Here is a 25,567-nt window from a genome sequence, read left to right as displayed (position 1 = left end):
TAAAATCAGATTTATTTAGTGTTAGTTGATATTTATTCTGTTATCAATGATGCTTCAAATAGCACAATCCATTCAATTAACAATCACACCAGAGTTCAACTTCTGATCAAGTTACTTACAAGAAAAATATATCGGGTATCTCCAGTTAAAATCATACTGAATCTTATTATTAAAGCAATTTGAAATATGAACAGTCTGAAGACGTTTTTAAATTTATTTTGGTCGTATCTAAATGTTTTTTCAATATAAACAGACGACCTAGAGATAACAGCACATTTTTGGCAATATCTTGGAAACATTCCTAAGCCAGCTGTAACTAGCTGAAATGGCAGCATTCTACTTCAGAACTGAAAGAAACCTCCATAGGATCTGCTTTCTTTCACATTAATTAATTTCTGATATCTCAGAATCTTATTAATTATGCATTTCAGTAGCTGAAAAGCAGGCTAGCACAATACACAGAATCCTGAGATGTAAAAGAACTATTTATGGTTGATTTTAGAGCCCTATGTATTTACAATATATCAATAATGATGTGCATGTTTTTGTCTAGGATAATCTGGATATTAGTACATGTAAGATTAAAATAAAGAGTCCTAACATAACATTTTTATCATAAAAATTAAATAAAAGATCAAGCATGTGAGTATTTTCACACATCTCCCCTGATAAATTCCCTTTTTCTACTATCACAGTAGTTTGTAGCACTTCCGTCATGTACAACTGCATTCAAGCCAAACCACTATCCTCCTGCCATCTTGTCTACTCCCTGCACTCTCCAGGACTTTCACACAGCAGATATCCAGGAGTCTTGGGCAAAGGGACCAACTCCACCATCTGCAAGAGTACCAACAGCAGAAATGGCCTTGAGCCTACTGGAGGCTTAGACAACCAGCCTTACATGAAAATTAGTGATCTCATGGTCAGTACTAAGTCTATGCACAGACTATTGTGATTGCCATAAACAGCTGTTCTAGTAAACTTTTGAAAGTAAAATTTAAAACAATTACCCAATTAAAAACAAGAATGGAAAAAATGCACAGTATCTTTATGATTACTGTTTATGATAAAGAGCGATGTGTGCACGTAAGAACTGTATATTCTGAGCAATATTTAACAGGAATTCTTATAACAGATCTACTTAAATGTATCTATGAGAATGGCATAGGCCTGGAGCCCAATCAGATGCATTCTCTAAAGCTCATTTTAGCTTTAATGTGGAGGGAATGATGTGGTGCCAAGAATTTTACATTTTGAACACAAAGAAAGTGCAATTTGAGGCTAAACACAAGAAGTAGGGAAGACCTCTCAATACGGTGACTATACTTCTTCCCTAACCTGAAAGTAGAATATGCACGGGCTGTTTTGAAGTGCCTGGCATCACTACTCATTTCTCATGCTCCCCACAAACATTCCTCTATTCCCCCAATAGATCCAAGTAATGGAGATGGGGGGAAAGAGGGAAGAAGAATTGGTCTGGGCTGGGATCTGGACAGCAAAGCAAAGTGGGAGAACGTACTTTGGGGCTTGTAACCAGGAGGTGAAGCTATGAGACTACGATGCATTTTAGCAGTATGATGCCCCCTAGGAGCTGAAATAGCAGAGGTGCAGAAAGGAGGCTCCAGGGGGAAGGACCTAGGAAACTCTAGAGAGCAGCCCTGAGGAAATGAGGGAACACCAGGAGACAGGGCTGCCATTTCAGATTTTGGTGGGGGTGAAGCAACTCCTGGGTGCTATAGGGAGAGGAGAAAGAAGCAGAAGGATGGAGGACTATGGGATGGGGGAGTTGGTCCTAGTCAGTGATACAAAAATTGGTGGTGGTGGTGGGGGGGAAATGCCATCTCTAAATGATGTCCCTGGTGAGCTGAGGTAGAAGTGGGTTATTGGAAGCAAGCTGGAGAAAAAGAAGCATGTTAGGGTGAGGGGCTAGAGAGGGCTTGGAGGATGGTGAGGACATGAGGCCAGAGCAGGGACTGCAGAGACCACTCAGGAGCAAGGGTCTGCAGTGTGGGCTATGCCAAGCTTGGTGCCCTGGCACAAGTGGATACTGCAGGACCTGTTCAATCACTTACTAGCTTGGTTTCCCAGTAGAGCCCAGAGCCCACAAAACACAGTTCCGTGGCCCAACTGGAGAAGTATTTGAATTAGGGCCCTGACTGCGCTGCCCACTGATTGGGCTGTTGAGTGAGCAAATGGTACCCCATCACTCCCTGACTGGAGGGGCAGGACATAATGGAGACTTATTATCCAGGCTCCTATTCCACACATCTGAAAGTCACGCCCCCTCCCTTCCTCCCGCCTCCCCAGTGTTCCTCCACAATCCCCAGAGCGTGACCCACTTTTTTGTCAAAAAATGACAGATGCCCATTTTTTGCCCAAAAAGTCAGGACATCAGGGACAGAACTTAAAGAGGGTATCCAAAATGGGATGTACAGTCACCCTACCTGCCAGGACCATGTGTGAAGTAGACCACTGGAACAAATGAAGTATAAACTAGATTTGTGAGTTTTATGTGTGTGTATAACAACATTGGATTAATGTACTTGAATGCATCTCCCTCTAGTGGCAGCTGCTAATAATTAAAACAGTCTGATCCTTGATTTCTAGTAACAAAATGACACTTTTAGCTCAGCTAGCAGGGAATTGTAGTTTTGGGCCTTAATTACCTCATTTCAATACCACTGATAAACTATGGTGTCTGTATTTGTTAGCAAACATATACACTAATATGCTGTTGTAGTATAAAACTGGTACTCTGCACTTGGCTGATCTAGGATTTAATCATGCAAGATGTTAGGCCAGGACTCCAGCCCTGAACCTCAAAATACTGAAAAACATGCTTAAGCTACTCATTTATTCAAAGTCTCTGCATGAGCATTATCAGTCAGTATACCATCACAGACATCCATGGTACGCATGGGTCCTGAGGAAAGATCAAGAACCAGTATACTGGTGTTATGGATTAATTTAGGAGGGAATTCTATGAATACAGGTTAGCACAAAAGAAAGCATAAAAAGGAGCTCATGTGGGAAGTGGACAAGAAAGTGATAGAGGCTGGAATCGTTGGCTGTGACAGCGCAATAATAATTTGTTTTGGATAAATTAATCAATTGTCTATATTTTGAATCATATATTTACTTTCTAAAATCTCCAGGCTCATTTCCAAACTAAATTAACCCACATTAACCATTTCCCTATAGCACTACACCCTACTAAACCAATATAACAAATTTATACTTTTTTGAATATACTGTAGGACAAAAACAGTAACAAAAAGACAACACACTTCTAAAAATTATAATCAAAAGACTTGGAGAAGGCAATTGTGTTTAGGTTTTGCTACACTATAATTCTTTTTAGAACTGTTTCATTCATTACAGTTTTTGAAAGCAGATTAAAAATCTACTAGAACACAAAACAAACTTGGAGTTCATAACACAGTATGTAAACTCTGTGCTCCTGAAAGGGGCAGAGCCTCAGGTGAAAGGGGTGAGGATCGAGCATTGCTCAGTGTGCACTGGGCCTCCCCAAAGCCACACCTTAGTGCCACCTGGAGCGTGCCACCTGGAGCATGCCGCCTAGGGCTTCAGTGGTGATTTTGAGGGCTTAGGTGCTCTGGACACCACCACTGCCACAGTAGCAGTGGTGGTGGCCAGGAGCCCCAGTATCTTTAGAATCACTAGGCTCCAGGGCATTTCTCCCTCCCCTGCCCCTCGGTTGGCGAGCCTGTTCGTGTCCTCTCTTGAAATGCACACCACAAATTTCATTTGAGTCAATTCAAATGTGTTTACTTACACAAGAATCCATAACCACTACATAGTAAAAGAGAAATTCAACTTGCCACAATCCAAATTCAAAAAATAGATTTAAACTGAACCTATGCACAAAACAAAATGATTGTCTTTATGCCATAAATATTGAAAGTAGTCCTCTTACTAAAGGTGCCTTTGTTTATTCTCTGGGAAGATCCTGTGTGCTGCAATCTAGCCCCAGAGACTATAATTCCTATGAGCCCTGGAGGAAACCAGGAAGGAAGTGACTCTTTGTTCGGGTGCTGGGTCTCTCCATGTGTATGGAAAGACTCTCAGCAGTCTGTGGACTCTTCCCTTTGTTTTTGGAAAAGAGGTGCCAGGGTGTTGTGGAGGAGTTTTAGCCAGTCTAGGAGCGGTTAGGTTGCAGCTACAGACTTGGATTCTGTGCCTTTGGGACTGGAATCTAGCAGGCTGCTTCTGATTGCCCTTTGGCTGTACCTGTGGCTAGGTACTACTCTGCACCCAGCACATAGAAGGAGACTAGAATCATCCACTCCAGCTGCAAAATCTTCAAGCACGCCCACACAAGCAAGAATATGGTACTGTGAGTACTGAGGAGTGCATGCTCTGGGGTGTGATAAACAGGCAGTACATGCCAGATAGATACGTTCCTATTATTTCTGTATACTTTGTTAACGTTATTCACTGTTAATCTGTTAAACTCTGTTTCTTTAAGCTGTTAAATAAAGGTTGTTCTTTCTACTGTAATCTATCAGATGTATACTATTTCTTATTTGTAATTGTTGTTCTGGAGCTAAATCCAGACTATTGCTGGAATAATTTTATTCCTGGAGGCTTTCAAGGCACACCATTAAGTGTGTATAGGGCCAGCCAGGTGGAGGCACTGCCATTATATGTTCTTTATGAGCAAGGGACAAAAGCAATGGGGTGGATAGGGTTTCCCCAACTAAATAACATCACCACTGGGGTACTCAGGAGCTCCTTTTATGTTAAAACCATCAGGTGCCCAGACACACCTGAGAGTGTGACCCGCTCTCAAGTAACCCAGGGAGGAAAAAGGGGGTTACAATTGATAGCTTGTAAACTAAGGTGACAGTAATTCTGTTCGGTTTTATATCTCAATCCAGTTAGAGTTTTGCGCACCATTTTATCTTCTGTTTATAACTAAATATTAACATACTGCCACTCAGTTGCAAAAAATGTAAGCAAAGAAGCAAAATAAAGATAGCTGACTAACGAATGGTGAGAGACAAGGTGGGTGAGGTAACAATACCCTTTATTGGACCAACTTCTTTTGGTAAGAGAGATGAGCTTAAATGCTCATAAAATCAAGACAGATGTACTCACTCACCTTTAAAAAATTATATCAGACTCCTACCAGATTTGGATACAATAAATTATTTTACTAGAAATATTGTTTTATGATATTTATTTTAACACCTTTGGCTCAGTCACTGAATTGATGAACATGTTGGGTAAGTCATGTGATGTATAACTCAGCTTTTCATCTATGAAATATGGCTGCTATTAATAAATAATAATAAAATTAAAATTGACCTATAGTACCTGAGAGGGAGGCTGCGGAAGATTAATTAATGTTGAAACAATACTCTGAAGAGACAGAGTGTTAAAAATGCTGTTTTTCTTGGTTGTGTCTTGTTTTGGACCTGTCAGACTGAGATGTACACAGTTAGGAATCTGCAGTCTCTTTAAACATTTTTCATGCTAACTGAGAATCAGAAATAGTATCAGTCAGCCAGGTATGAACTTCTACTACTCACCCAGACCCACTACAAACAATATACATGTCTAAGTCCATCCTATAAACCAGGCATGTCCAAAGTCCGGCCCAGGGGCCAATTGCGGCCCGTGTTCGGTTTAATACGGCCCCCAGGTAATTTGGCAATATCTATCTTTTATGGCCCCCAACGAATCCATATGTATTGAGATGAATACATTGTAAAATCTCAGTTAATGTCAGTTGGTCTAAATCAGTTATAAATATATTTGGACACAACATGTATACTTGGTGTTATGTTCCTGTTCATATTTTTTGAACTTAAAAGTTGACAGACAACCTTTATTACCAATAATATGTAATGTACTTTACAATGTTCCTGACATATATTTCAGCTTCCTGGATTTTTTTTTCATCTGGCCTTCAGATATGAAAGGCAGAGTGATTTAACACCTGTTTAGATTTGTCATCCATGTAACAAAATGAAAAGTATGCCGTTTGCAATAAACTTTGCATAAAATAGTTAATTTGCATTTAATTTTAATGGTTCAAAGAATGTCAGCAAAATGGTCGGCCCTCACGCATGTTCACTTCATCAAATCTGGCCCTCTTTGAAAAAGTTTGGGCACCCCTGCTATAAACCCAGGTTAAATGTTGCAGTTTACCTGTTAGTAGGCTTGGGTGATGTACCAAAAAAAGTACAAGCCCTCATACAAAATTGGCTGCAGATTCTGCAGCTACAGTTGGCAGAGCTTACATAGCCTACTTGGATCAACAGGCATAATGTTATATAAGTAGCACAGTCTCACTGCTCTTCACCCTACTTAGCTTCCTGGAAAGTTATTTTCATGTGAGAATAGGCTTGTGTGTGATGTACCCATAAACTAGTATTGTTTTCCTTTCAATTTTTATTAAATTCTTTAATCACAAAAATCTCATTATGTTAATTTCTGAAGAATCCAAACCTTACATCATTTTGCTCTTCTTATATATTACTTGATCGGTTCATTCTTTTTTAAAAACTTTTCCCCTTTTGTTTTCTTAATTGTTAACATTTCTTCCTTTCTGACCGACCTATTGTGACATTCATACCTTAGAAGTCTAGCTACTATATTCTCCAACAAAATAATTTATCTGATTGAGTTGCCCCTTTTGCTTCACCCATCACCATGCCAGCCTCAGATGTCCACTTGTCTGCTTCTCACAAATAGTGAATGTTATCAAAACTTTTGGAAAGGACATTAAACCCTCTGCTTGAGAGCGTGAGCCAATATTTATCTATTAAAGTTCACTGTTAGACCAAATGTAGGTGTGTTGCATCTTTCTATTACTTCTGGAATGGATTATTCTTAGAAAATTAGGCTATTGGTCATGAAGAGCCTGGGTCTGATCCAGCATACCAATTCCTGTGTTGTTCCAAACACCTATGCACTTTCCTACAATACTGACCTTAAGCATGAAATTAGGGATGTAAAATCCCGTTTAATTGATTAAACAGCCTCTGTCTTGTTTAATTGGTTAACCAGCCCTTGTCCATGGTGTGCCCCAGCCCTTAACCAGTAAGCCTTACTCATTAAGGCTAATTCCTGAGGGTATTGCTAGTACCTTTTCCTCAAGATCTATATTTGAGGCAAACATTCCAAGAAATCAGATATCTAATGATGGGTAAATTGAGATGATATATACCTATCAATAATTATTTTTAAAAACACTTTCACCTTATTTGGAACTATCAAGTTGTGCACACAGGTAAACAAGCTAGCTATATGATCTTATTACAATTACTCGCATCCTCCCTTTTTTACTTTGCACCTACAGTTTCTTACATTCATTTGTTGTGTCTTGTTTCAAAGTATAATGTAAATTCTTCTGGGCACGGATCATGTCTGCCTTTCTGGATTGACAGCATCTAGTATACGTAACTTTTTGGAGGGAGCGAGGGTCTTATTCAAAATGCTTTTCTCCAAAAGAAAATTTCAAGTACAGCTTCAAATATCTGAAGTCTGTTTCAAGATTTGTAATGCAACCTGGTTATCTAGAAGGAGGATCTAGTTACACAGCAGAGTAATATTTATGACTGTTTCCCCTGTTCCAAGGTGGAGAAAAGGAATTCCAAATAGCTGAAGAGAATTCACCACAGGACCCTGAAGTTTTTTTCCCCCCTTCTCATTATGCAACTGGGAAAACACAGCCTATGTCTAGTGGCTATGAATTTGCTCCCAATGAAGTTACATATATCTAAAATGAGCATAAGATGCTAACAAATCAGTTACGTATGTCCAAAATGTGCATAACATGCTAATGAATCTGAATTCGCCACAAACTTGCATCACTAGTACTTTCAGACCCACTTTGCACATACACGAAGGACTACACAGGGTTTTACAGTGGTAGATTATCCAGTGCCCAGGGTCCTCATCATTTTGGGAGTCCTCAGAAGAATGTCAGAACTGTGTCTCCATCTCTTGCTCCTACTCTCCCCCAAAGTTCCACTGCCCTGCTCTTCTTCTTCCCTCTGAGGTCCCATCCCTTGGCTAGGCCAGAAGCTGAAGCCAGGCTATGGTAAGGAAAGCATATTCTCTCCATATCAAGCTGGCCTAAGGTCCTCTCCCCCATTCCACAGGAGAAGACCCTTCAGAAAGCTGGCCTGAGCTTCTTTTCCAGCCCATCACCCTGTCCCCCAGAGTGCACTGTCTGGGGCAGGTGGATGGTCCAGGAATCTTGAGGGAAAAGGGAAACACATAGGGTGGGGCCCAGGAATAGGGAGGGACCCAAATGTTCTTTGTGCCCAGGGTCTTAGTAAATCTTAATTTGTGTCTGGGTACAAGGCAATGGAGAATCAGATCTTAAGTCTCTGTGGTATATTTACTGAAATCAATGATTGTTCCTTAAAGTGGCTGCTCATTGTAGGTTTACAGCTCCAGCCTAAATACGCTCCTGCTGCTACTCATATTTCTCTCTTTTTGGCCCAAGTGAGATGACGTATGATTTTCCATCCCAACCAAGGCTGAGGGGGAAGGAGTAGTTTGAGACAACTTAACAGGAAAGCTCCTATCACTAGTAATGTGACAAATACAGCAGGGGGTCGGACAAAAACTAGGAAACAGTAATGTTGTATGAGACTTTGGGGCACACCTTTCATTTTATTTTTATCTGGACTCACAAGGAAAGTTCTGGGATCTTTCTCCCATTACTCCTACAACAGACACACATTCTGAAATGGGCTAGAGATGGGAATCTGACAGTTTGAAGACAGATTTGGGCATTTTATGTCTGACTTTCTCTTGGCTACAAATCCAATTAATAGTGATAGTTAACAAGACTAGGAACTGTTTTAACAGTTGGGGCCTCATCCATGCCTATTCCCAGGGCAACTTCAATTGCCAGGAAGTTAAGAGTTTATATAATGTTCCAGTGACCTATAACAAATGTTGAAATGCACTAAAAGGATGCAAAGGACTGGATGAGTCTAAACAAAAAGCCTTACTAACTCAAGTAGAATAGTAATAGAGATGTAGACGTGTTAGTCTGGTGTAGCTGAAACAAAAGACAGGACTATGTAGCACTTTAAAGACTAACAAGATGGTTTATTAGGTGATGAGCTTTCATGGGCCAGACCCACTTCCTCAGATCAAACTGTGGAAGAAAATTGGCATGACCATATATACCAAAGGGATACAATCAAAAACAAGTGAACACATAAAATTGACAAATCAGATTTCAGAACAGAGAAGGTGTGCGGGGGATGGAAGTGGGGAGGTTAGTGTCTATGAGATAATGATATTGGGGTGATAATTGGGGGATCTTGATCTTGAAGAACATATATTCCTGTTCATCCAGAAATATAATTTATGCCATCATGTGCCAACAGTGTCCGTCTGCTATGTATATTGGACAAACTTCTCAGACACTTCACCACAGAATTAATGCCCACAAATCAGACAGACAGTTTCACAAAGAAAAAACAGTTTCTTCTCATTTCAACCAGACTGGGCATTGTCTCAACAACCTCACTACAGGTATCTTACTTCAAAGAGACTTAAACACCAGACTACAAAGGGAAACCTCAGAAGTGTCATTCATGCTTAAATTTGACACTTTACGAATGGGCCTTAACAAAGATGCTAGCTACCTTACCCATTAGAAAGATAGCTCCCCAATTATCACCCCTAATATCATTATCTCATAGACACTAATCTCCCCCCCTCCCCCCCACACACACACACCGTTCTAAAATCTGATTTGTCAATTTTATATGTGTTCACTTTTTTTTTTTATTGTATCCCTTTGGTATATATGGTCATGCCAATTTTCTTCCACAATTTGATCTGAGGAAGTGGGTCTGGCCCACGAAAGCTCATCACCTAATAAACCATCTTGTTAGTCTTTAAAGTGCTGCATAGTCCTGTCTTTTGTTACTAACTCAAGGACTTATTTGCCAGACAGTCTCAACACAAGGGGAGTGCAGGACCTGAAATGAATGGACCAAAATGGCTGTCTCAGCAGAATAATGGGAAGTAGGAGTACTGCACCCATCATTCTTCTATGAGGTTCTTAAACTTAGGGCTGGCCTACACTAGAAAATTAGATCACCCCAGCTAGATTGCACAGAGGGTGTGGAAAAATCCATTCCCTGCTGAGCAATTTAGTGACACTGTCCTAAGTCACTGTGCAGACAGTACTAAACCAACACAAGAATTCTTCTGTCAACCTGGCTACCGCCCTCGGGGAGATGGATTACCCATGTTGATGGGAGAACCCCTCCTTTGGCGTAGGAACTGTCTCTAGTGAAGTGCTGCAGCTATGCCACTGTAGTGTTTAATGCCCAGACAAGCACTTAGTGAACTGTCTGGAAGTTGAGTGGATCTGAAGAAGCAAGTTTCACCATTATGGCTCCTACCCCCACTTGTTTTCTTGAACTCTGGACCCACCATGACATCACTGGGCCTTCATCATCCTGATCCTGAAAGATGTCTTGACTAGACTGGGCCAGCAAGGAGCACCCAGATGACACTGCCACTTGTGTCAGCTGCAGCAAAATCCCAACTACCATCTAGGACAGGAGTGGGCAATAATTTTTGAAGTGGCCCCAAGCTGCCCCAGAAGGGGCGGGGACTAAACCGGAAAGGGCAGGCCCTGGATTCTTCTGGGCTTCCCTATCCCCAGACCATGATTGATCTGGGGGTGGAAGAGCCCCTTTGACCCCCCTTTCCATTAGGCACCCATGCCCTTGGCAGGGCAGGAAGAGGCTTTGCACACTCTCCCACCCCCAGCCCAATCAGGGCTTGGGGGTGGGGGAGCGAGCGAAGCCTCTTCCCGCCCTGCCTGGAGCACACAGCACTTCAAAGTGCCACGTGCACTTCACAAGGCAAGAGGAGGCTTTGCGCACTCTCCCCATCCCCAAGCCAATCAGGGCCTGGGGAGCTGCATGAAGCTTCCCTCACCCTACCCCCACCCTGCGCAAGCGTATGTGTTTGAAGTGCTGCATGCTCCTTGCAGAGCAGGGGGAGGGCAGAGGAGACTTTGTGCAGCTCCCCCACCCCCAGGCCAATCAGGGTTTGGGGGCGGGGGAGTGTGTGATGTCCCCTCCCACCTCGCGCACAGCACACGGCGCTTCAAAGTGTTACGTGCTCCTGGCAGGATGGGAGGAAGCTTTGCACGCTCCCCCACCCCCAGGCTCTAATTGGCCTGGGACGGGGGAGCAGCAGGGCCTCCACAGGCTGGATCAACTTGCTTGGCAGGCCAGATCCATCCCGGGAAGGCCCTTTTGCCCACCCCTGACCTGGGATGTGAGACTCTTGCATCTTTAAGCCTTCCCCACCTTATTTCTTCTCTTTCTCATCTCTCCCCTTTTCCCTTAAATTAGAGTTTGGCGTAGCAAGCCCAGGCTGAATATTCTGCAACAGTACTGTAGCCTATAACCAGACACGCAACTAAAAATCAATGCCCTGAACAGCTGGATGCTGGTACAAATTCATCAATGCTCAGAGCAGTTAATAAAACTATGTGCAGTACCAATGTTTTTCCATCAGTGAGTAACAGTGAGCACCAGAGACAGAAACTGCATTTGCTACCTTTGATGTTCTTTTCTCTTCCCATTTGTGGGTGTTTGTCCTGTTCTGACTTCAAGAAAATGAGATTAGACTTTGACAACAGCTTCAGCCCATCTCATTTCTCTTTTCCACAAGGATCGTTTTCTTTTAAGAAAAACCTCTCTAAATTCTAACTCTCTCACTCTGTTAAAGGAAAAGAAGAAGGGATATGGCTAGAATAAAAGCCTTACTTCTACTTCCCATTTCAACACTAACTGGCTCTGAAAGATGCCCTCATCAGACTTGGCTCTTTCCCCCCTATATTTTCAATAAAAGGTTAACAAGATTTTTAATGGTGTGTTTGCCATGGAATTAAGCAGTCTGGGGTCTCTGCTCAAATTCTCAAACTTTGTATAATTGTTCAGAGATGTTCACTGACAAGGTCATGTTAACACTTTTGTCTGTCTGAGCTGATTTATGCGATCAAACTTAAAGAAAAAAAGTATGTATGTTCCCCAGCATTAAACACATTACTTTTCTCTCCATCTCCCTTCCACAGAGCAAATAGTTTGCCCTCATCACCTGGGAAAAACAAACCAAACCAAAACCATCTGGTTTTCCAGTTCCTCATCTTTTAATGTCTCTCCCCCATTTCTCCAAGGCTATGTCTACTCTACAGGGTTTTGCTGGCAAAGAGTATGCTAATGAAGCACTCATTAGCGTTTGTTACACTGTCATTTGCATATTCTGTGCCTGAGGCTTTTTGCACAAGAGATTTTTGCGCAAAAACAAGCAGTGTAGACGGGTCCATTTTGCGCAAAAACTCCCTTTCGCGTAAGATCTGTATCCCTCCTTTTTTTGAGCTATAAGGATCTTGCGCAAAAGGGAGTTTTTGCGTAAAATGGACATGTCTACACTGCTTGTTTTTGCGCAAAAAGCCTCGCATACAGAATATGCTAATGACAGCACAACAACTGCTAATGAGCGCTTCATTAGCATACTCTCTGCAGGCAAAACCCTTTAGTGTAGACATAGCCCAAGTGATGATTCCATCCTTCTCCCATTTCCTACATTGCTCCATTCTCCCATCTAGCCATGGTCCCCTGCTGGGCTGCTCTTCGGAATGGACCCTTTCCCATGTTCCAATTTGGCCTCCTACCCAGCCTCAACTGGAGTTTCCTGAGCAAGCTTTCCTACAGACGACTCAGACAAGGAACAGAACTTTCACTCCTGCCTCCACTTGAAGCCAGTGTTCAGAGCAGATCCACTTTAAGGGCAAAAGTTTAATGAAAAGAGAGGGAACCTCACCTCCAGTCAGCCTTTCAATCAATAAGGCCAGCAAGAAAATGATTAAAGGCCTGCTCCATCAGGCTGGTAACTATCTTTTGAATCCAAAGATTTATGCTCAGCAGGCCCTGTTGCAGAACAGGGAAAGGTCTGGGGTTCTGCACAATTCTGCAATTCATTCACAACCTCACAGGATGGACTGATCTATATCCATGTTTCTCACAGTGGTCCGCAAAGTGATTGCAGCCCAGTCCCAGCCCCACCCCTTGGCTACAAACAGTGAAACGGAGCCAATAGGAGCTGTGAGGCTCCGTGGCTGTGGTGCCAGTAAATAAACAAACCCGCACGGCCAATTAACAGGTTTCTCAAAGTGGTTTCACGGATCATTTTGAGAAACACTGATCTAAATCAACAGTTCTCAACCTATTTCACACTGTGAGCCATATGTACAGCTCTCTTTGTGTTATGTGGGCTGCATCCATGCAATATATACATACACTACCTGTGTATCCACAAAAAAATAAATTTTAGTATTTGCTATCTGACAGTAGTGTGATTGAAATAGACATACTATTGTTCATTTGAACACTGGTAAATGCCTACCAAGAGCATCTTAATTTGCTAGTTTAAGTCAAAACATCAACTGCTAATTTGATCTCACATTAGTATCTGGAAATGGCCATAGGGGATGGGCAGGCAGTCTGTATCTGCTGCAGGCAGCCCAGGGCATGCTGCAGCCTGGAGCATGTTAAGCCCCCCCATAACCATTCTTCTCCATACTGCTCCCAGCTCCATATCCTTATCCCAGTCTCCTATGTCATATATTATCCCTCTTCTTTCCCCACTGCCTCTACCACTCCCACCCTCTTTGGGCTCCCCCACCCAGGCACTCGTTGATTGTCCAGAAATGGAACCCAGCACACACAGAAAATGATGATTATAGGTACTAGGACCCTGGAGGCATCATAGTAGAGCAGCCTGCCAGAGAAACTAGGGGCAACAGATGCTGGCGGGTGGGCAGCAATAACTGCTCAGATTACACCTATGGCTGGCCCAGGTTCCTGTAGTAACTGGATTTTTAGTGTCCAGTCATCAATGTTAACCATATACCTGGCAGTGTCCTGTGGGGTGGGGGGAGGAGGGCCGCACAGAAGGGAGTGGAAGCAGCAGGTTGACTGATCTCCTTCCAAAACACAGGGGGGTGCTTTGCCTTTCCTGCTGGCTGGAGCATTCCAGCAGGGCTGATGAGCAGATAGACTTCAACAGAGGAAAGGATTATAAATGCAGGATGCCTTGCTATGGAACTTTGGGTTCGTCTTGCCACTAACTCCAGGAGCATTAGATAGATCGACCGACAGAGCCCGGCTCCCCCTCTGTGATCAATCTGACTGGTCACTAGATTGATCCAGACTCTGGACTGGTAACTATTACATCGACTGGTGGGACTGCGTGTGAGTATGGTGTTTGTGTGTAAATGACTGAAAAGCATATGCAACTGCTGTATTCTCAAATAAATGCGGCGTACTGACTTTTCCCCTATAAAAGATCTCGTGTGCTTCGTTTAAGCATAACAATTGCAGTATATGGCATTATGACATACTTAGAAATCCTGACCTCACAAGTTATATATTTTCCTTTTGATTCAGTATGTACTTTAAAAAGCAGCACCTTTTATCTCATTAAAATTTGGGAGCTCATTGATGCAGCATCTTACAGTATATTACATTCATTTAAATCAAAGGTCCCCAAAGTGTGGAAAGGTATGATGGGGGCCTAGGCAAACCCTACAGAACAGGGAGGCAGCACCATGCAGTCCCCAGCTCTGCTCCGGACCTGCCCCCAGCAGCACCCCTGTCTCCATCCCCGGCTGTTGCCCACATCACCAGCCTCAGCTCAGCTCTGCACCTTGCCAGGGGATCAACTACCAAGCCTCACCATGGCCCAGCTGCAGGTAGGGTTGCCAGATGGCTGAAACAAAAATACCGAACACTCCCCCTCCCCCCCAAAAAAGACCACCAGGAAAAAAATTTGTTGAAGGAAAAAAAGGGGGGGGGACCAAAGTTGTTGGGGGAAAAAAAAAAAGATGCCAAGAACCTGGATCATTGCTAGGGGTTACCAGGTAATCATTTTAAAAAAAATCACGGGACACACTTCATGGGGGGGGGGGGGAGAAAGGGAGGGAGGACCAGCCAGGAAGGGAGCGGTGCTGACTGGGAAGGGGGGACCTGGAAACAGCTAGCAGGGGGGGAGGGGCAACGGAGCTGGCCAGGGGAGATGGGGGGGGGGGCAATGGGAAGCAGGGCTGGTCCTGGGCAGGGGAGGGTCGGGCAGAACAGGGCTGGCCGTAGGATATCGGGGGAAGGGGGACTGGCCGGGAGGGGGCGGGACTGGCTGGGAGGAAGGGGGGGCAGGAAACACAGCTGGCGGCAGGGGTGCAGCGGCGCTGGCTGGGGGAGATCAGGAAGAGGAACAGGCTGGCAGGAAGCAGAGCTGGGGAGGGTGCAGGGGGACTGGCCAGGGAAGATCAGGTGGGGAAGTGAGGGAGAACCGGCCGGCCAGGAAGGAGAGGGGTGAGCAAATTGGCCGGCGGGGAGCAGGACTGACCTGGGCACTTGCTGAATTCAGTTTCTGGACATGGAATTTGACCTATATCAATTATAGTGCTCAGTGACACCTTATTCTTTGGGTTCCAACAGGTCACTAATGTATGACCTTTGCCTGAACCTCTCTATACAGGTCAGGAGAGTTATCACTATATACCAACTAATTTGAAAGCTGAAAATGAATCATCAGTACAGAATGAAATTGTTATGAAGTTAAAACTGCTCCAACAGTGCAAGACTGTTTTCCTGTTACAGTAAGAATTCAGTTTCAGCACTAAACCACATTACTGCTTTTTGCTTGGGAAAAAAACATGCCCTTTCCCCCTCCCCCACTGAACTGTATGTTGTTTTGATTTAGCATTTTAGTTTTAGGAGTAAAGTAAAAGTACAGTTTTGGCACACTGGAACTAGGGTTGCCAGGTGTCCGGTATTGACCCGGACAGTCCGGAATTTTCGCCTCCTGTCCGGTAAAAAAATTCAGAAAATACTGGACACCTAAAATGTCCGGTATTTTCTGGGGGGTTTTCCCTGCCAGGAGGCGAAAGTACCAAACACCTGGCAACCCTACGACACACTCAGTAACCGGGCCCAGCCCCTCCCCCCAACCTTCCACCGGGCCCTCCGGACACCCCCTTACCTGGTTCCGCAGGGGCTTGTCTTGTGGCCAAAACACAAAAACAAATTGGCTGCCAGCAAAAAAAGCCTCTTCTTAAAGGGGCCATGCTGATTTTTTTTCCTTAATAACTGCTGTCTTTTTTTCCTCAACAACTTTGTTCCCCCCCCCCTCGTTTTTTTTCCAACAGAATTTTTTTACTGTTTTTTTTGGGAGGGAGGGGGTGTGGGTTCGGTATTTATGGTTGCACCATCTGGCAACCCTAACTGGAACTCTGCACTTACGTCTTCAAATATTTCCAGGGGTTAAAGCAGGAAAAGTCCTGCTCCAAGGGAGTAATTGGAGGTGGGGAAGGAGAGATCAAGTGATGGCAGGCCTGGGGGAGGGCAGTTGCGGTACGAACCCTGCCCCATTCATCCCTCAGCAGAGGCTGCTCTCTCTCCTGTCCCATGGGGCTAACAAGGTTCAGCTCATCACTCTGTGGGCTGTGACCTGGCTCCTGGCACTTGAAGTCACAGCACCACTGGAGGTGGGCCCAAATCTGCATGGTGCTGTGAGCTGTGTGCTCAGATCCAGGTTGCAATACCTGGAGTGGGGAATAGTGGTAGAAATGTAGCCGTGTTAGTCTGGTGCAGATGAAACAAAAAACAGGACTGTGTAGCACTTTAAAGACTAACAAGATGATTTAATAGGTGATGAGCTTTCGTGGGCCAGACCCACTTCCTCAGATCAAATAGTGAAAGAAAATTGTCACAACTATATATACCAAAGGATACAATTTAAAAAAATGAACGCACATGAAAAGGAAAAATCAAATTTCAGAACAGAAGGGGGATGGGGGGGGGCGGAAAGGGGGGGAGGTAAATGTATGTGAGCTAATGATATTAGACGTGATAATTGGGGAAGCTATCTTTGTAATGGATAAGATAATTAGCACCTTTATTCAAATTTGAGTGTAAAGAGTCGAATTTAAGCATGAATGACAGTTCAGAGGATTCTCTTTGAAGTGAAGTCTTAAAAGGTCTTTGAAGCAGGATGCAGGTAATCAAGTCATTGAGACAATGTCCTTTCTGGTTGAAATGGCAAGAAACTGTTTTTTCTTTGTGATCCTGTCTGATATCTGTTTTGTGGGCATTGATCCTTTGGCGAAGTGTCTGAGATGTTTGTCCAATGAACATAGCGGACGGACACTTTCAGCACGATTGCATAAATTATATTTCTGGATGTGCAGGAATATGTCTTCTTGATCTTATAACTCATTTGGTGGGGAACTGAGCCCAGAGAGCTTTCTAGGACAGGAGCTGTTTCAACCAGAACAGAAAATATCGGGGGGGGGGGGGGGGAAGTGTCAAAGCAGGACAGTCCCACAAAACCCATGACTATTGGGAGGCATGCAAATATTAGTAAACATGTCAGCCTAATACTGTGTGATCCCAACTGCATTTTACACGTAGGAACACATGACAGTACAGTATGGTATAAAATTTAATTGATATGAGTTTGGAGTTAGTGCATTACTCACAAATAGCAATACCAAGAGTGTGCGCACACATACATTCACCCCAGAGATGGCCAGAAAACAGAGAAGAAACTTTTTACGGTAATTTAAACAATGTAATTTCTATGAAAAAGTACTTTTTAGTGCTGAGCTATTTATTTGTCTGCTCCAGAAACAACATTATTAAGCATTTTTAAGGACTCTGGTTACTAATTACAAGAAGCTCTGCTTCTTATGATACTGGTTCACAGTTTTAAAACCAAGAAGGGACCATTTTGATGATCTACTCTGACCTCCTGCATAACACAGGCCATAGAATTTCATCCTTTAATTCCTCCATCAAGCCTGTAACTGTCAGTTGAGCTGGAGCAATTCAGTGCAGCCAGGCAACACTACAGGCAGTCCCCGGGTTACGTACAAGATAGGGACTGTAGGTTTGTTCTTAAGTTGAATCTGTATGTAAGTCGGAACTGGCGTCCAGATTCAGACACTGCTGAAACTGACCGCCAGTTCTGACTTACATACAGAATCAACTTAAGAACCCCAGGCGTCCCCAAGTCAGCTGCTGCTGAAACTGATCAGCAGCTGATTCCAGGAAGCCCGGGGCAGAGCAACTCTGCCTGGGGCTTCCTGTAGTCAGCGCTGGTCAGTTTCAGCAGAAGCTGACTTGGGGACGCCTGGGGCAGAGCAGCTGGGGTGCTGCTGGGTTGCTCCAGTAGCGCCGCTCCTCAGCACTACTGGAGCAACCCAGCAGCACCCCATCTGCTCTGCCCCAGGTGTCCTGATTCAGCCGCTGCTGAAACTGACCAGCAGCGGCTGAATCAGGACCTGGGGCAGAGCAGCTGGGGTGCTGCCGGGTTGGTCGAGTAGTGCCCAGAGCGGGCACTGCAGGACCAATCGGCAGCGCCCCAGCTGCTCTGCCCCAGAGTCCAAAACAAAAGCCTGGTCTGCTGGGGGGGGGGAGGGAGCACACTAGCTGCGCTGCCCCCCCCCCCCAGCAGACCAAGGACACGGGGAGCAGAGCGGCAGCGGGGTGCCGCGCCTCTGAGGCTTTGCTCTGGCAAAGCCTCAGAGGCGAGGGACCCCGCCGCGGCTGCAGCTTCAGTCCGGGAGCCTGTGGTCTGCTGGGGACGGTCCCCAGCAGACCACAGGCTCCCGGACTGAAGCCACAGCCGCGGGGGGGGGGGTCCCGCGCCTCTGAGGCTTTGCCAGAGCAAAGCCTCAGAGGCGTGGGGAACCGCCGCTGCTGCCACTTCAATCTGGGTGCCTGTGGTCTGCTGTGGACCGTCCCCAGCAGACCACAGGCACCCAGACTGAAGCGGCAGCAGTGGCGGTTCCCCGCGCCTCTGAGGCTTTGCTCTGGCAAAGCCTCAGAAGCGCGGGAACCCGCCCGGTGCCCCTGGTCTGCTGGAGACGGTCTCCAGCAGACCAGGGGCACCGGAGCAGCTTACGAACGGGGCTTTCTCGCCCCGACTTCCGGGGTGAGAAAGCCCCGTTCGTAAGTGCGGATCCGACATAAGTCGGAACCGCGTAAGTCGGGGACTGCCTGTATAAAGGTCTTCTGAGAGCTCTCACCTACTAACTGGCAGTCTGGATCCAGATTAAGTTGTTTTGCAAATTGCTAAAACACATCAGAGTATTCAAAGTACCAGACCCAGTTTCCAGGACGTGTACTGAACATCCTAAATGTACACAGGTGCATAGACTGTAAATAGATTAATTATTTAAATACCTCTGTTGACATCAATAATTTTCAGTAGTGTTACTGAAAATTAAAACATTTATGCTGATATAATTATTTTCCTATATAGACAGACGGGTATATCAAGTGTTCTTTTGTTTGCATTTTGGATTTCACTAAAATACCTCTTTACGAATTCAGGAACTGAATGGTGGATTTAAGATCCTGAGATCTTAATTGTATTAAGTTGTTTTATGCCCAAAATTAATCTTTTAATAAAAAATCTTTATCAGAACTATAGCTGAGAAATATTAGGAATCTTAAGACCAATCAATCTGATTTACCCCTTGGTTAAAGTAGGGTTTTCTCTACTGGCAGAAAGTCTTCTATGCACAAACCCACTGACCAGGGGGCAGAGGAGGGAGCAGAGGGCAGGAATCAGCCAGTGGTGGGTAGAAGAGAACAGGACTAGCTGCAGAAGAGATGGTATCAACCTAGCTAAGATATCTACTATTTCAACATTTCTTCAGTGTAGCTACTCCATGAGCACATGATGAGCAATGTGCACTTGTGGCCCAGGAGTGTATCTGCCCCTGTATTTATTAGACATGACAATCTCACAAAGATAGAAAATGATATATTATGAAGACCAGAAATGTTTTAATTTAAAATTATATATATATTTTCTATTTCTAAGTCATTTCCCTAGAGCTACAGAAAGGAATCTCCAAGCAGTGGCCTCAACCTGCCAGATCCAGCTTAAATCTAATACTGAATATATAACACGTTTGAAAACACAATCAGGAAAGTGTTCTTCATAATGAAATACATGTATAATGTATCAAATAAACAGACTGCATCCTGTCCTTTTAGTATCTGGCAGCTGTACTGAAGGGAAGGAGGTGGTTATAAATATCATCAAATAGCTAATCTTAACAATAGTAATAAATAACAAGTAGTATAAGCAAGCATGATAAACATCAATGGTCATAGTATGTATATACATATCCCCTCTTAGTGTCCTAAATAATTTTTCCAGTTCACAATAATTCTTATACTTCATGATCATCTAAAAATCTAAAATGTGTTTTTGTCTCTCTACAAAAAATAGTTTCCAAAGAAACACTTCAGAAGGCCATCCCAAGGCAGCAGGTTCTGAATAGTCTCCAGAAAACTAGAAGATATCATTTTCACAGTAGGGACTTATTCTATGGAGTTTTTTTCATATTTATAAGAGTACAAATCCAAATTACAGTAATTTTTCACAATTATTAAATGGAGAACGTGGGCCAGAACTGCTTTAAAGTGAACAATGCCATTTGTTCACTATATCTGCTAAAGGCATTTGCACTAAAACAGGGGTAGGCAATAATTTTTTATGGGGGGGGGGGCACTCCCAAGATTTTGGAAAGTAGTCGAGTGCTGCACTCTTCCATGGTATTAATGGAGGAGGTACAGGGTCTGGGATGGAGCTTGGGTGCAGAAAGGAGCTTGGGGAAAGGGACTGGGGTGCAGGAGGGAAAATGGGGTTTGGGAGGGAGTTTGGGTGAAGGAGGTATTGTGACCTGGAACTGGGGCGCAGGTTTTGGGATGTAGGAGGGGGATTGTGAGTAGGAGGGGATTGTGATCTCCAGCAGGAGCTTGGGGTGCCAGATCTGGGAGAGGGTATGGGTGCATGTGGAGTAGCAGGACAGGACTGTGGGGCAGAGGGTTGGGGGAGGGAGGGGCTGAGGTGCCAAAGGCAGGTTCTCACCAGGAGACTTATCAGCCTGCCTGCCTGCAGAGCTAAAGGGTTGCAGAGCTTTTAAAAAGTTTCTGCTTGATTGGCCATGTGCTTGAGTGAGTGAGCGAGCAGGAGTGTTGTGTTTTGTGGCTGCCTGTTATTCAAACAGGCAGCTCCCATTGGGCAGAGTCTGTCCAGAAACCGGCCAATGGGATTGTGCTGGGGGCAGGAGCAGCATTCGAATCCTCTCCCTTCCCCTCTGGATTCAAAGAGAAAGTGCCCCACAGCCGCGTTTCTGAGCAGCGCGCGGGGTAAGTAGGGGAGCCTGCCTGGCGCTCCTCACTGCCTCTGTGGCTCCTCACTGGATCCAGTGTCTTGGTGGGCCACATTTTGCCCAGGCCTGCACTAGAAACTGCTCTGTTAGCATAGTACCATACCAGAAAACTAGTATGCATTCTATTTTCAGTTAACACAAAATGCTAATTCTAAGAGATTAAAATTTAGGAGTAATCAGTGACATAGTGAGGATGTTATGCACCCAGGGGGTCAAAGGCAAAACTGAGCCGAACTGCACAACAGGGGTGGCAGCAGCTCCTTGAGCCATGGGCCCTGGGTTCCCGGGCAGGCCTTTGAAGTGCCTACTCCCGCCGCCCAGCCTTGCCTCGGCAGCTTGTCTAAAAGGAACAAGTGGCCCAGCAGCTAAATTGGCACCCCCCCTAGAGTGGCACCCGAGGGCAACAGTAGGGTTGCCAGATGGCTTCACCAAAAATACCGGACATACTTAGCATTACATCACAATCTACATTACATCTTATTTAGAAAATACTGCACATTTATATTTTCTCATTTATATTTTTTCAATTTGTTTCCCGAACAGAAAGCTCAAATACTGGACTGCTCGGTTCAAAACCAGACACCTGACAATCCTAGGCAACTGCCCCCCCTCCCCCTCACGACGCCACTCTGAATAAATATGGCTGCTATTTTGTAGCTATTCTAATATCCATCCTTGCATTATGCACATGGTATCCATGCTTACTGAAACCCAGGACTTGCATACAAAACTGTACAGGATTTTGCCCAAAGAACAGAGTATGTAGCTGCATGCTATTTTGTGACTAATGTTATGGATGGATGTAGATTTTAGACTGGAATATTTCCTTTATCGACAATACAAAAGAAGAACAGATGTCACAACATATAATTTACATTGCGCAATACCCACAAAGCGCTATTTTTAGCAGATCATATTGTGCTGACTGTCAGGTCTTTATTAGAACTCCTTAGGAGCAGAAAACAGATGCCAGAAATGTGGCAACACATCAATGCATGGTGATGATCTGGCTGCTATAGCTTATGATCCCTACATGGTTGCTTTCCCTAGCACTCCCCTGGTAGGTGATAATCCACACTGCTAATAGGTGGGAAATAACCAAAATTGACCTTGACATATTAAAGTAAAAATAACCATACTCGGTCCCTAACAAAAAATAAAAAGGGCATGGACCCACACTTAGAGCCCCAGCTCCTGAAGAAAAGTGATGACATCAGAATACTTTTTTTAAATTAATTCTCAGGGTGGTGTAGAAAAGGTCAGAAACATGACTTCATTGTCACCAATGCAGCTGTGTCTGCAGACAATTTCATACATTTTACTGTGTATGAAACCTGCGGTTTGAACAGCTGACACCAACTCTCAGTTTTGTGAGTCTCATGATACTTGATTTATTACTTAAAGCTGTTGCTGGAATCAATAGATTGCACAAGAGTCCCAGTTTTCACTAACAAAAAAGGAAGTTTCTTGCCATTATATTTACAGAGAAAAGCTTGGAAGCATTTTAAAAGGCCAGAAAATTTTCAGGAAAAAAAAACCCAACCTTGATTTTTTTGAAGCCCGAGCCATGATTTTGAGCACCCAGAGCTGACAGTGTGTGTGCACAAGGCCCTCACTGCAATAAGTCCAACAGATACATGATGACTGTGGCAGCTAGGGCTCTTCCCCCACCAAAGGTGAGTGTCAGGTAAATGAGGGCTGAAGACAGGGAGCAGTTTTTGAGTCAAGGAGAGTCCCCATCTTGACCAAAGAGCAGTAGTGCATATATCTCTCACCAATTCAGACAGTGATAGCACTGACATGAGAGCAAAGTCAGCAAGTAGGGGCTTCACTACGGGACTGTGTTTAAGGCCCGGATTCTTAATCCTGCCCTGAATATTTTTACAGCATAAATACCAATTTAGATGGTTTAAACACCAATATGAAAAGTACACACCTTTTACTAGTTAATCTCCTCTCTCTTTAGGATACTAAATCCAGTGACGGTACATTAAACCTTCATTCTGGGCTCCCAGTTCTCAAGGGAAGCAGCAATCCCACATGTCTAGTTTCCTCCTCCCACACCCACATTTCCCAAGGCTGCTGCTCTTTCCTCTTTCCTAATATCTGATATCACCTAGTGGCAACAAATAGTGAAACCTCCAGCAGAAAGTGAAGGTAATACAGGTTGGACCACCTTGGGCGGGCACCCTTGGGACCTAAAGAATCCCGAACGAAGGAATTTGCCACACCAAGGTGGGTCCCCTGCCACCAGCCTCTCAGCCTGCCACCCCTCCCAACCACTGGTTCTGCTGCCAGCTCCAGCCCTGTTTCCACCAGTCTTGGGCTCCCTTGGCCAGGCTGTCAGATACCAGATGCCTGCCATGCTGCTGGACATTCACCCCAGTCCCGCTGCTGCTGGCTCCACTGAGCTTCCAGCCCTAGCAGGGCTCCCAGCCAGCAGTGGAAGGCCATAGATGTTGCCAGACCAGAAAGTGCAAATTTAGGGAGGTACAACCTGTACCACAATTACAAGAACATTTAAAACACCCAGGGTGCATCTACACAGTAGGGCTTAACTCAAAATAAACTACGCAAATTGAGCTATATCAAATGCGTAGCTTATTTTGAAATAGGGAGCATCTACGCAGCACTTATTTCAAAATAGAGCACTCTTCCTCTGACTTCCCTTACTCCTCATACAATGAGGATTGCAGGAGTCGGAAGAAGTCCCCCAGCTTGACAGTATTTTGACATTATTTCAAAATAACTGCCTGCTGTGTAGACGCAGACTAAATTATTTTGAAATATCGCTAGATATTTTGAAATAATGTTACTGTGTAGATATATTAAGAAAAGAACTCCCAAAGGACTGCCCAAGTGAGACATGTATAGGGATGAACCTACCTGTACAATGTGTTTATGACTTTTTAAGAGTAGGCTTAATACATGAGAAACAGAAAAGAAATAAGTATATCTATGAGGAGTAACAACCATAGTATTGTGAATCAAAGTTCTGCAGAAGTTTGTGTCATGCACTTTCTGGGGACACCTTAATTTGTTCATCTGATACTTCCAATATTTAAAAGCCAAAATGAAAATTTGGAGAGTGCGCTAGGAGATTAACTTGTTCATTTTCAGAAGGATTATCAGTTTTTTTTACATAGCTACTTTTTTGGGAAAATGCACTTTCCCTAAAAAGGTACCATAAGTATACAAATTCCACCTACCTTGCCTAATGAAAACAATTTCAGGCATGTGAAATGCAAGTAAAATCAGCAGAAGGCCCATTTTTTAAAAAAAGTCAGAGACTGTGGATTAAAGAGAATCACTTAGGTCAAAGCTGATTTGTAAAATGCATTTTAAATGTCATATAAAAATAAGCAAATGTACATAGTCCTATGGGATTCAAACCCGTAGATGTACAATTCCTCAGTTAATTAGGTGTGGAAAACTTTAGGCTTTCAGACATTAATACTATTGTTCTGATGCTCAATTTCATTCTGGTAACTAAAAAAAATATTAATTTAAAATATCAATATGAACATAATTTTCAGTGAAGACAAAATACCAAGGCTATCAAGCTATTAAAACTTAATTTTGCTGTTGAACAATAGAAAATGATTTAGCTAAGTATTTTTGGAGGTTTTCTACATTTTCAAATATTTTTATTTCAATTATCACACAGAATAAGAAGTGTACCGTGCTCATTTTATATTTATTTTGTATTAGAAATACCTGTATTGTAAAAATATATATATATATATAGTATTTTTCAATGTACCTAATACAAGTACTGCAGTGCAATCTCTTTATCATGAAAGTTAGCTTTTAAATGTAGAATTATGTACCAAATAACTGCATTCAAAAATAAAACAATGTAAAACTTTAGAGCCCTGTTAGTCCACTAAGTCTGACTTCTGTACAGCCAACTGTTCAGACAAACAAGTTTGTTTATATTTGTAGGAGATAATACTATATGTTTCTTGATTACAATGTCATCCGAAAGATTAAGGACAATCATATTTTTAAAGCCATATAGCATTAATATAGCAGACATTGTTAGATATTTACATGTCAGATGCATTAAAGATTCTAATGTCCCTTCATACTTCAAAAACCATGCCAAAGGATGTGTCCACATTAGGGATGTGGGGGAAAAAAACCCTTAAAAACAAGTCCTGTAGCACTTTAGGGTATATCTATACTATATTTCAAAATATCTTATTTCAAAATACTTAATTTGAAATATGTTATTTCAAAATAACGCGTCTACACACAAAATGCATTTTGAAATAGCATTTT

The 25,567-nt window shown here is 43.5% G+C and overlaps 1 protein-coding gene across 12 annotated transcripts in view; it reads right to left on the bottom strand.

The window, feature by feature from the left end:
• FRY (FRY microtubule binding protein) overlaps positions 1-25,567 on the bottom strand; it is a 349,943-nt gene that overhangs the window by 253,290 nt on the left and 71,086 nt on the right. The window contains exon 2 of one of the 12 annotated variants that reach the window (XM_089775557.1): positions 23,220-23,225. The exons of the other annotated variants lie outside the window; for them this stretch is intronic. Coding sequence (XP_089631683.1) covers positions 23,220-23,225 — 6 coding nt within the window. The remainder of the gene's footprint in view (positions 1-23,219; positions 23,226-25,567) is intronic. 12 annotated transcript variants of the gene reach the window in all.

This window comes from Pelodiscus sinensis, chromosome 1, assembly GCF_052426305.1.
Source record: "Pelodiscus sinensis isolate ZL-2025 chromosome 1, ASM5242630v1, whole genome shotgun sequence".
Classification (NCBI taxonomy): Eukaryota; Metazoa; Chordata; order Testudines; family Trionychidae; genus Pelodiscus; species Pelodiscus sinensis.
The sequence above is the reverse complement of the archived record's forward strand: the minus strand, read 5'-3'. Positions and strand labels throughout refer to the sequence as shown.